Source organism: Rattus rattus, chromosome 8 (genome assembly GCF_011064425.1).
Source record: "Rattus rattus isolate New Zealand chromosome 8, Rrattus_CSIRO_v1, whole genome shotgun sequence".
Classification (NCBI taxonomy): domain Eukaryota; kingdom Metazoa; phylum Chordata; class Mammalia; order Rodentia; family Muridae; genus Rattus; species Rattus rattus.
In genome coordinates this window covers 69505013-69517193 of record NC_046161.1, presented here as the reverse complement: position 1 = coordinate 69517193, position 12181 = coordinate 69505013, and the positions used below count along the sequence as shown (strand labels likewise).

The 12181-nt window shown below is 43.2% G+C and overlaps 1 protein-coding gene across 1 annotated transcript in view; it reads right to left on the bottom strand.

Annotated features, from left to right (window-relative positions):
• Window positions 1–4141: 4141 nt before the first annotated feature.
• Myo5a (myosin VA) overlaps window positions 4142–12181 on the bottom strand; it is a 162196-nt gene continuing 154156 nt past the window's right edge. The window contains exons 40-41 of the mRNA XM_032911256.1: window positions 10086–10166; window positions 4142–9834 (exon numbers count right to left, since the gene is read on the bottom strand). Coding sequence (XP_032767147.1) covers window positions 9682–9834; window positions 10086–10166 — 234 coding nt within the window. The 3' untranslated portion in view covers window positions 4142–9681. The remainder of the gene's footprint in view (window positions 9835–10085; window positions 10167–12181) is intronic.

The window sequence follows — 12181 nt, the reverse complement described above, 5'->3', positions numbered from 1 at the left end:
AGCCATGGGGTCAGACTCAAACCCTGGCACGAGCCGCATGTTCATATTTCTTCACAAATCTTGGGAATTGTTTTTCTGGACTTGAATTTTATGACTATATTGCTGCAGCAGTTCTGGGGCAGTTCCCTCTTGCTGTTAGTCCGCTGGACTTCTTTCTCAGTGCCCGGATTATTTCAGTGTCACAGCTTTGTCTGTTTGCACCTTCACTACATCCAAGCCCGCCTGTGCTCGCCCTCAGCTGTGGCATTTTGTGCCTCTTTCTTGAGCACATTCAGCCGTTAAGTTCTACTGTCTTCAGCATTGCCCTAAGCAGAAATGACTTTTCCCACTGGGAAAATGTTCACTCCATTTTGGGCTCCTCTGAAAGATTCTTAAGGTCAATGGTTGACATTTATCTCATCATTCAGACTCCTCTTAGCTGACTCTTCTCTAATTTGTTCACAGAACAACCTGGGACCTACACTTCAGTCTGTCTCCAATCTACCAGATTTCCCCTAACTTTAACCTCCACCATATTTTGCCTTAAACTTCTCTCACACATCTGCAGGTGAGATCCGTTCCTTCAGGAAGAAACTTTTATGATCTGCTTTGTTTCCAGTGAAACCTCAGTGCCAAGACTCTAGAGGTGGGGTGGGGATAACAGTCCACCTGTCACTGAGAGATGCCCTCACTCAGTGTTGGGTACACAGAGATCAGTACAAGGCAAGTCTCATGGGCCAGCTTTTCTCCATGTGAAACCGCTACCTTGCAAGCCTAACTTAGGGCAACTGAAGACCCAGTGTTCTCAGCAATACAGTACACATGGGGGAACCATGAGTTGGGGCAGGGTAGGAGGGAATCTCTTCCTCTTGGCAATGTTCGCTCTGAGCAACACACAGTTGAAAGCTAGACGAGAAACGCTGACTTCTGATGCTCCCAGAAAGTGCACATTCTACCTGGGGCTGAGGCAGTGGAACCCTGTGTTCTTGGCCACAAGGGCTAGAGTTGAGCTTCCTGTGTTGTTAAATTGGGAAATCTGTGTGTGTGTGTGTGTGTGTGTGTGTGTGTGTGTGTATGCAAGACGTGTGAAAACGCATGTGCAAAGAGTCTTGATGCAAGCGTGCATCTTGCTTTTTTAAATAACTGTGGTAGTTTAAATGAGATGCCTCCCTACTCTCAGGCATTTGATTACCTGATCCCTACTTGGTGGTACTGTTTGGGTAGGGTAAGGAGGCATGGCCTTGTTAGAAGGAATATGTCACAGGAGGCAGGGAGTTTAAAGATTTGCATCATTTTAAATTTATTCTTTCTGCTGCCGGCTTGCTGTTCAAGATGTGAGCTCTCCACTGCTGCTCTAGCTACCAAGCCTGCTGCCTCAACTCCGCCCTGGCGATTCCTTCTGGAAACAAAAGTCCAAGCAAACCCTTTATTTTATAAGTTGCCTTGATGGTGGTGTTTTTTCATGTTGTAGAGTTTCTACTGATCCACTAAAACACCATGGTCAACTGGGGAAGTTTATTTCACCTTGAAGATTAGAAGATTACAGTTGATCATCCAGAGAAGTCAGAGAAGGAACAAAGGAACCTAGAGGTCGGCCATGGCAGGGATGCTGCCTACTGGTGTGCTCAGCCTTCTGTCTTCTGGGATCTAGAACCACCAGCTCAGGGGTGGCATGGCCCACAGTGAGCTAGGTCCTCCCATGTCAATTATCCAAAAACAAACAAACACTAACCGGCACACACAGCAATAGAAAAGTAACATACAGTCAACTATACCACTCGTCAAAATTCCTTTCCTTCCTTCCTTCCCCCCCCCCATCTTTTCTTTTCTCCCTTTCTGTTTTCTGTTTTTTGTTTTTTTTTTTTTTTTTTTTTTTTTTTTTGAGACGGGATTTCTCTGTGCAGCCCTGGCTTTTGTAGAACTCATTCTGTTGACTAAGCTGGCCTTGAACTCAAGATCTGCCTGCCTCTGCTTCCTGAGTGCTGCGATTAAAGGTGCATACCACCACCACCAGGCTTAGAAGGCCTGTTTTTTATATTTTCGCCAGTGTCCACAAGCAGTGGGTTCATAGAACTCTTGAAGCTCCCAGGCCAAAAGTGCCACCCTTAGTCTACTTTTCAAATATGAGAACTATTTATAGAGTTAAGAATGGCTTTGCATGGGTATGTGGTCCATCTCCTAATTTCTTACAATCTTGCCTTATTCCCACCTTGCCTTCCTCTCTTCTGTTTGCCTGAGGTTGTGGGTGGGAAGACATTTGAGTCATTAAAATCTCTATAGCTCAAGTATGAGGACCCAAGTTCAGATCCCCGGGACCCTTATATACACTCATTGGAAGCCAAACTAGATGAATGAATTCCTTCTGTCTCTAAAATTAGGGTAAGGAGTGACTGAAGAAGACACTTGATGTAGACTCCTGACCTCTACCACACGGGCTTCTCTTCTCCCACAATAGATTTCCATCCTTTTATACACCAATAGTCATCCTAGCTCAGGGCATTCAGCTTAGAGTCCCCATTTTAGCAACCAGGGGTGCCTACATCTTTACATTTTCCTGGGTTGGAGCCTGAATCTTTGCTATAGCCCAGCTCTTCTCAATGTGGCGTGTGTGTGTGTATATATGTGTGTGTGTGTTTCCCAAAGTAGGTTAACTCTGGCTGAATTCTCTGACATTCCTTCAAGTTTCTTGATAAGAGAGTCTTAATGATACAACGCTTCAGAACTTTTTTGATGGGCATTTTGTTTCTTCAGTGGTAACTTGGCTGATGTTTCAAAACATCTATTTACCACGATATTTAGGTTTTCTGAATAATTTGTATTTTCTTCATCGGTCTCCCTTGTCTTCTCCACATACCCCTTCCCTGGTACTGAGGATGGAATTCAGGGCTTTCTGCACAGAGGGACTACCAAATACTGTTTTCCTGACAATCCACTCTGAAGCCCATGCTTGTCTGACCATGTAGCCCAGGCTAAACTAGAACTTGATCTTCTCCTGCCCTGACTGCCAAGTACTTGGGACACCTCAGTACTTGCTCCAGTTCCGATCCCCTCCATTTCCCAGGGCCAAGCCACCTCAGGACTTGAGTTCTCTTCTGAACTTGTCTTGCCTGTGTTTTCTTTGACCACCAATGCCTGGCCCACCCACAGTGGTTGATGCCATGCTAGTAAGATCATAAGACAGTTTTAATGTGGTCACTCCCCGCTCAAAGTCCATGGTTTCAGTAGCACAGCAGGCCATGCTGAGGGGACAACTGCATGGGTTCCCAGGTCCTGCTCTGGGTAGTAAATACCATGTTGGGATCTGTCATCTGCTAAAAGAAAAGCAATGTGTCTCTTCCTGAGGCAGGCGACTGGGCACCTAGATACATCCCGACTCAAGTTATGTTAGGAAATTGATTCCCTTCAGGGCTAATCTTAGTTTGACTTCTATCCCATATTCCAGGAAAGAATTCTAATGATAACGTCAAATGTTATGTATGAGAGTGATAACCCTGACTGAGTTCTAATCTATTTAGAAACTGTTTCAAATATCACTTTTTTTCCATGACTTTGTAACATCTTTGTAACATCATGTACACAAGACTATGTATTTCCATGGATTCACTGCTGAATAGAATTCCTGCTGCTGCATTTCTAGGGTCTGCTGTGGTGCCCTGGAAAGGAAAATCCTTATAAACGAGTGAGTCTGATGAACGAACTTTTCCTATGTGCAAGTGGGGTAGTCTACAGTAGAACTTAACACTTACTTTCCGTACTATGACTAAAGATGAGACTGTGCCATCAACAGACTGCTCTTTCTCCAGCCCAAGGAGTGTCACAGACAAGCCTTTGCCTTTTATCCTATTCCACGCATCTGTCTCTTCTACGGCAATAAGAGCCGAACTTTTGACACAAATCTTACTTAAACTTTTGGAAGCCCCAAATTCCTAGATTCTGTTTTTCTGCCAGAGAATCCCTGGACATGCGAGCAGCCACAGTGCCTTGGCTGTTGGCTGATCTGCTTGCCTCAGTGTTTGCAGTCTTCACACTGCTGTTCTCTAGCACAGACAGAATGAAGGACCTTCAGTTTCTAAGACCTGAGACTCTACTTACGACACTTAATCTTCAGAGTAACAATTTGTTTTGTTTCAAAATGTGAAGTGGTTTATAAACAAAGACAACGTTTCTTTATATCCTTATCTTTATTTCAACAATTTTCTATAATAGCTAGGAGAATACAGCACTAATGACAGACACACTAAGCACAGTAGACAGCTATAAATTTAGAGCATAAAATGTCATTCTGATATTGTTTTGGCTTTCCTTTTAGCATTAGGTAATACCCAGTGAAAAACTCGTGTTTCCAAGGCTTTTGTTGATATGAGGTGAATTCTTGACATTCGAGAAGATTTCCTGTGCGATACTCTGGAGTGGGTTCAGTTTAGATCCAGAGAGGCTTGGTAACGCCTCTCACCTTTCAGCATGCATTTCTGCTTCCCCGACTAACCACTTTGCAGAGATCAACTGTGCAGATCAGGGAAATTCTTTCTCCAGATCCAAGGAAGAAAGATTAGAAAACTGCAACCATTTACTGTATTCCAAAGGCAGGTCCATTTCATGGTAAGTGATGAACAGTTAAAATAAAACCACAATGGGTTAAACGCCATGAGCTCATCTGTACAATACTGCTGGAACAATTGAGACTTTCCCAAACACAAGAAAATCATTTACTTCAGAATCCACAAAAGAACACAATTCTGGATCATAAATCACAACACAGATCTACACTTAAGGAGAAATCACCTTTTGTGGGGAAAAATAATGGCTCACATGACTTAGAGAGCTAAGATTTTATTACACATAGAGACAATAAGTTATTTGAAACTACTGACTCTGGAAAACGCATTGGGGTTATTAACTTTGCAAGCATTAAATTGTACACGGAAATTTCAACCTTTAAAAACAAATCCAAAACTTCCCCAACTATTGCAAACAATAGCACTGCCGAGGAAATGTTTGTTGCTTTTAGATATGTTATGAGTCTAGTTCTACCCACTAAGTTAAGCTAACAAACATTTTTAGAAGACCAAATTATAAAATAAAAATGTATAAAATGCATTTGGGAGATGTTTGACATGGCATCTTTTGCTTTTTGACCTATTGAGAAATTGACTAAACTCTAAAGTTAATTTAGGTACTATGCTATGATGGATTAGAACTTAATACAGCTACTTTCTTGTTTTTACTCAGCCTTGTACAGTAGGGCACCACACAAAGTTTTTAGAGTTGTATTTTTGCCTTTATTAGAAAGGGTTAGTGAAAGGCAAGCCACCCACAAATACACCAACTTCTGGCCGGGTTCCATGCATGCTAATTTGCTTACTGTTCAGGGACTTGCACTAACCCAGAAATATTCCTAAAGCTAACATTTCATTGGTTGCTTTATAAATTCTAACCTCTGGTTGGAAATGGTTGCACATAGGTAGCAGGATATGCAGAAAGGGGAGAAAGGAATACGTGGTGGTGGGAAGCCACACCCAATTCAAATTCTTACAAAACCTTGAGAAACACGGCAAGATAACCCTCACTGAGGACAAGTTCTGGGGAACTTAAGGCAGCTCTAAAAGGGAAGGGGCAAGGGTTAAGGCGGCCCTCACAGCACAGCCTGAGAACAAACTACAAAGCACTTTCCACAAAATGCTTGTGGCCTCAAGCATGCATGCCCACAGCACAGCTCCTAGCACCTCCCCTGCGGGCTGTGTGCTGTGGCAATTCCAAGCTTACACTGACTCGCCATTGGCAGACAGCCCCAGGGAGGGAGGTACTTAGTGTCCTGGGTTCCTCTGTGCCTCAGACTAAAACTAGAGAGTTCTCTGTAGGCTGTGTAGTTCAGCCAGGGGCTCTCACAGGGAAACCTCATGGTTGTGGAGAGTGGCCTGCCTTGCCTCTTCACATCTGAGGTTTTCACTGCTACCCGCCCTTCTACTTCAGACAGCCTCTAACTCGAGAGTCCGCACCCTGTCAAGGAGTACTGGTTCACCACAAAAGGCAAGCCTAGTCACAGCTGGTGCTGCGGGCACTGCGCACTGGTCTCCCAACAAGTAAGCTGGTGCTCATCATTCATCTCTTCCCACATGCCAATAACGACAGAGCACCCTTACTAGCCCAGGTTACCCCACAGCATATGGAGAGACAGGACAGCCTCTGCCCTTACTGCTAAAAGGCAGTGCCACTTCCAGCGAGCCACTGACCATACCATTGTCCCAAATTATCATCCCCATTGATGGTGGGAGCTGTCTCCTGTGGATGCTGTGAGGAAGTGAGGTAACGGAGGGAGAGTTGCTGGCGTGAAGCACATGCACTATGGGTACTGTTTCTGCACTACTTCCAACAGGACCACAGTGTCACACACGGACATTTGCTCTTCATCCTAACAGGCTGATGCTACCCGGAGGACCCATGACCATGCTTCCTGAGGAGCTCTCAACTGGTGACTGTGTGTGTGGGGGAGAGGGACTGCATGTGGAGTTCTCAGGATGGCGGCAGCTCCTCTTCCTACAACTGTCAGAAAACTAATTTCTCACAATAATCGGGACACTGAGGCCTGAAGTATCTTCATAGCCTTCTGTATACACCATTAAGGAATATGCGCATTACCTACACCTGCTCACCCATAAGGAGTCTCTCTGTAGCTACTGAAGTGAATCAGTAACAAAGCAGGCAATCTAAACTGGCATAGACTGACATCCCCTATCACTTGGCTCTGGATTACAGTTCTGTCTGTACATTTGCTTTCCAAAGTAGTGCCAGGTAGTATGGAATGTTCAAGGTTCCAAAGGAACCACAAGTTGTCCTTTGTGCGGTTTGATTTGTGTTGATCTTTTCCCCATTTTGAGTTACTCTAAGGCAGATTCAAGCCTGGGGCTAAGAAAAGCAGCAGGAAGGGAAGAGAAAAGGCGTCTTTCCTCACTGTGGATCCTCACTGTGGAGTGAGTGAAGCTACAGCAGGTCAGTGGTGGCTGCTGGGAGGGGCTACTGCAAGGAAGAACTGCTGTGCTGTTGTGTCTTTCAAGAGCTCCTTCTTTGTAGTCCAAGCATATCATAGTGGAATTATGGGAAAGCCAATTAGTGGTAAGGTTAAGGAGTACAAAAGTGAGGACGGGAGTGATGATAAGTCCCATGCATGCCAGCCAGGGCCACAGAAACCCATCAGGCTGGTAAGATTAGGGAAGTGGGGGATGGGACAGGTAGGGGGAAGGCTGGGTATGTGTTTGAAGCTAGGAGAGTATGGATGCCAGAGTGGAGGTGAGCACACGCCTGGTGCCTCTCTCCTTAACAAAGCAGGGCAGACAATCACTATCTGGGTTATAGCTTGAAAGAGCTGAAGCTTGGAATCACAGCGACTCTGAACCATTGTCACTGAAACCCGAGAACCACAAAATGGGAGCAGCTGTAGAACAGGAGCCCCAGCTTTGACAACAGAGAAAAATGAGAGAAAGTGCTAGAAACTGTAGGGCACAAATGTCTGAAGTAGGGAAATGGGGTTTCAGGGACAGAGCATGACAGCCTGGTCCTGAAGACAAGACTCGGGGTGTGCATCAGCTTCCCACTCAGGACTAAGCTGGGAGCAGGGTGTGGGCGTCCTGCCAGGGCTGAGTGAGGGAAGACAGCCTACACAAGGCTCTGTTTGCTTAGCAAGTTCTCCCACCCCCTACCTCTATGCTGTCTGACTCAGTACTAGTGAGATGGCTTAACTGTTCACTGCAACAATACTGAGAACCCAGGAAAACTGAAGACGTTGAGTAGTGTTGTAGGTTCTGCAAATAAATCAATGCACTGGAACTGAATAGGAGTTGAGACTCGCTCAGTGGTAGAGTACTGATTTAACACACAAGAGGCCTTGGGTGTAATTCCCAGCACTGCAGAAAACAAAATTCCCTAAACAAACAAACAAACAAAAAGTTTATCCTGTAACAAAAGTTACTTAAACTAAGTAACTTTCAAATAATCAAATAATTAGGGTGTTCTAAAAGACCTAAATGATGTATGTTAAGAAAAGATTGTGGTTACATAAACTCGTGACTTAGTGTACTAACCCTAGGGAACTGACAGGCACTAAACATTGGTCTTTACAATAGGACAGAGTAACTGTGACCCCTTTCTCTAGAAACCACGCATGCGTGAACTGTAAACAGGGAAGTGGCTGGAACAACCAGTTGTCCAACCCTCTTACTTTATAAACAAGGACATTTGGGCTCCAGTAAGATAATGAACAAAACTTCCGTTTACTAACAGTATTTATCACTGACTTGAAACCGTTTAGCTCTCAGGAATAATATTGCACATATTTAAATGCCACTGTTTCAGACCAACCGCCTTACAGTAAACCATACAAATCGATGATTGTAATTAGCAGCCAGAGGAACGAAAGCTAAGAATTTGCTCTTGCAAAACCCAAAGGATTTATTATATAAGAGTTCCAGAAAAAAATGGAGAATATGCTTAATTAGAATTTCATAATGAAAACATACAGAATCTGGGTCTTACTGAACCAAATCCTCTATAAATTTAATAATCTTATATTTCTTACATAAATCTTCTTAATGTATTTATAATATGATGTTTTTAAAGTATCCAGTGGTATCTGAGAACATTTATAGAGGTTGCAACACCTAAACCCTCTGAATTATAATGATTTATTTATATGCCTATTTTGAATAACTTATAGGATAATCAGTTTCAAGATCTTAATCATAAATATTCTGATAGTCCTTTCTAGATAGTGACTGAAACTAACACTTAATAAATTAAGAAGAAAACTTGTCGAGGTTGAATCTATGCCTGGCAGGAATCAGATTTCGGAACTGAAAACAAGCAACTTCACACAGCACTAGGCATGATGTGCGATCCGCACGGGTGACTTATCAATGTAATACCTCCTGATCAGCAATGACATCAACAGCCACTCTGCCTAACTCTACTTCCCCAGTGTCTGCTACTTGTGCCGATGAACCTGTGGATAACTGCATATAGTCCGGTTAGAACTGGTCTGGATGAATTGTAAACAGAGCTGATGAAAGAGAAGCTTATTTTGTAGTGCCTAATAAGACTATCACTTACGTCAGGAGACAGCACACAGCAGCCATTTAAGATGCTCAGTGAGCTACAGTACAAACCGGCATCTACGCTGCCTAGCAACAGTGTCTTTCACATGGCTATGCCATACTGACAGATAAGGAAGTTACTTGGCCAGTTACTTTAATGTTGCCAGTTTATTTTTTTGATCCAGTTTGACAATATTACCATGATTGGCTCCTAAGCTGCTATGATATGTATTCAGTGATTTTCTTCAGTTCTTTGTGCCTTGTTCACAACAGTTCAGACATATGGGATTGTACTTAAATGCAGCACTAAAGACTTAAACTAAATGCTGTCAGCTGAAGACAAGCCCCTTTCATCTTTTCCTTCACTCTTCCCCGCCACCATTCAGCTGTGTGTAAACTCAGGGTTCCCAACTGATAGAGAATGAGTGTTGCTTTAAAGGTAACAGTACAAGGAGCGTCTTCACAATCGAAAGGATTCTGGGGGGGAATTCCAGTTAGCATCTTCTTCTAGAGATAATCAGTATTTTTTTCTTTAAAAATGTATTTTCAGTAGCTCACTGGAAACAACTGTTCATGTTTTGAGGAGAAATGCGTTCTCTACGTTTGCTTGGGTAGCCCTTCAGACCCGTGCAATGAAGCCCAGGCCCAGGCTGGCTGGAATCTGGATGGTTTCTAGGGCCAGGGAGGATGGGTTAAAGGGGAAAGTGACAGGAAAGATGTGTTTTGCATCCATGAGCAGTTGTGGAGAGTCTTTCCTGTCTCGTAACCGCACCTGAGGGTATTATGAAAAAAGACAAATGGCATTGTAAGATATTTTCTTACCAAAATTTCTATTAAAAATTTAAAAAAGTTAACTTTTTTATTAAAATATTTATGGATTATAAACCTATATAAAAAGTCAATGTACTATAAAGTAAAATGGAAATGCAAAAGATAAAAACACATTATCCTTCCAAAAACATTGTGAATATTCCATTCAAATGACTTTGTGGTGAAGCAGCAAGAAAGAAAACAGCATCTCACCTGTATAGTGCGGATAAACGAAACAGAGACCCTTTCTTCAAACTCATTAACGGGTGTGTACAGATTCAACACTTTGACGATCTGGAGAGAGAAAGGGGAAAGACGTTTCACAAACAGGCTGGCTGGTCAGGATCTGGGAAGGACCACTGTACCTCCCTTTCAGTTTTACCTGGGTGGGCTGGGAGAGAGGGAAGGAGGAAGCAAAGGGCACACTTGCCTTGTGTTTCAAGTTTTACTGGAAGAATGTAGTCATGTAACATTTTAAGAAGAAACAAAAAATCAGAAAACCATTCAAACAGTATAAATACAACATGGAGAAAAGTGCCCCTCTTCTTCCTCTCCATCTCTGAGAGCAACAATGGGTGCCCATGTTCTGGACCACCGCTGAGCTACTGTCCACATGCTCTGGCCTTTGATATTTTTATACAATTGGAATTCATTCCAGTAGTGTTATTCTTCAATAACACTGTTTTCAAATTAAAGCATATATGGCCATATTAAAATTATAGAATTAAGTATTACTCGTTTTAAACAATCTTAAAAACTCATGTTTAGAACAGAAAGACATTATAATGAATAACACAAAGATAAGGTCTTTAAAGCAATTTAACCAAAAAGTTAAGAAGTAAATTAAAAATGATTTTAAAAATAAAAAAAATAAATAAATAAAAGGCCATTGCTCTTTTCCTCTTATGGTATTGGAGGGCTTGAGACAGATCTCTATGTACCCCAGGCTGGCCTGGAATTCACTATGTAGCCCCATTTAGCCTCAAGAACATCACTGTTTACGTGAGGTAGAACTGTTGTTTTGAGATGGTTTTCCTATGCAGCCTAGGCAGGTCTCAAACCTGCCGACCTCTTACATCAGCTTTCATGTGCTGGAATTGCAGCCTGCACCACCATGCCCAGCCTCATTTTCAAGTTACTGTTTAGAGCTGTGCTAACACACTAGTTATCACAGTCCCACGTGGTTATTTACATCTAAATGAGTTACACAGAAAGGTAAGTACAGGGCAATGCCAACCAATAGGAAAGAGTATGGTGAGCGCCAGAGAGACATGGAATAAAAGTGAGTGACACTCTCGATTCAGGACTCAGCCCCTCAGAGACAAGGGTTAAGGCTGCACAAAGGGCGGCCAAGTAAGTCAAGTAAATAACCAAATTAAAGGTCTACTCAATTCTTTGGGGCATGTAGTTACATTGAAATAATAAGTGCTAGAGCACATTCTCTAAAAGCTGGAGGGCAGGAAACATCTGTTGTCAGGTTTCCCCACTGTACCATTACTTCCCGAACTTGGTGGAAATGGGGAAGACCTCAAGACCATTACCAGTACTGAAATTTTCCACTCAAAAGTAAGTTTACAGCAATAATCTCTGTAAATTCCGGCACTAAGAAGCTATGACTGTGATCCTAACAGTTTTCCCTGAGTGAATGAATCTCAAGGCCAGCGATGGAGAGCTACGCATGGGGAGATGAAATAGCCCAGTGAAGAGGACAGCAAGCACTTCTGAGGCCTTCCTCTGACTGCTGCTGGCTCCCCTAATGCCACTCCTGTCCTGGCCCTTCCTCAAGTCCCGTGCTGCTGAGTGCTACCTCTTAGAATGGCTGTCAGTGCTTCTCGTAAAGCATTAAGAACAGGACATGCTACATTTTTTTGGGATATTGTTAGCTTCAGGTGTTTCTGTTTTCCCTACTGAGTTGTTCGCTCATGAAGGTGGAGATTTCTTATTGTTAAAGTAATTACCTCCACAGGTATGCTGCTGTGTGGTGGGAATTAATCACATCTAGGACTGAGAGAGTAAGAATTATTCTGTGTATGTGGGCAGCACCAGAGCATGCATGTGACGGTCAAAGGACAACCCCTGGGAGTCGGTTCTTCTCTGTGCGTCTCAGGGATCAGGCTCAGGTCATCAGGCTTCCCAGTAAGTGCCTTTATTGCCAGAGTCACGCTACTGGCCCCAAATAGAAGAACTAAAGAACCATTAATTACTGAGTAACATAGAGATAACTTCATGGAACTGACTTGGAGCTCTACAGCAGATATCCCTCACGAGAGCAGGGACTTGGTTTTATTCCAGGTTGCATGGCAGGGCCC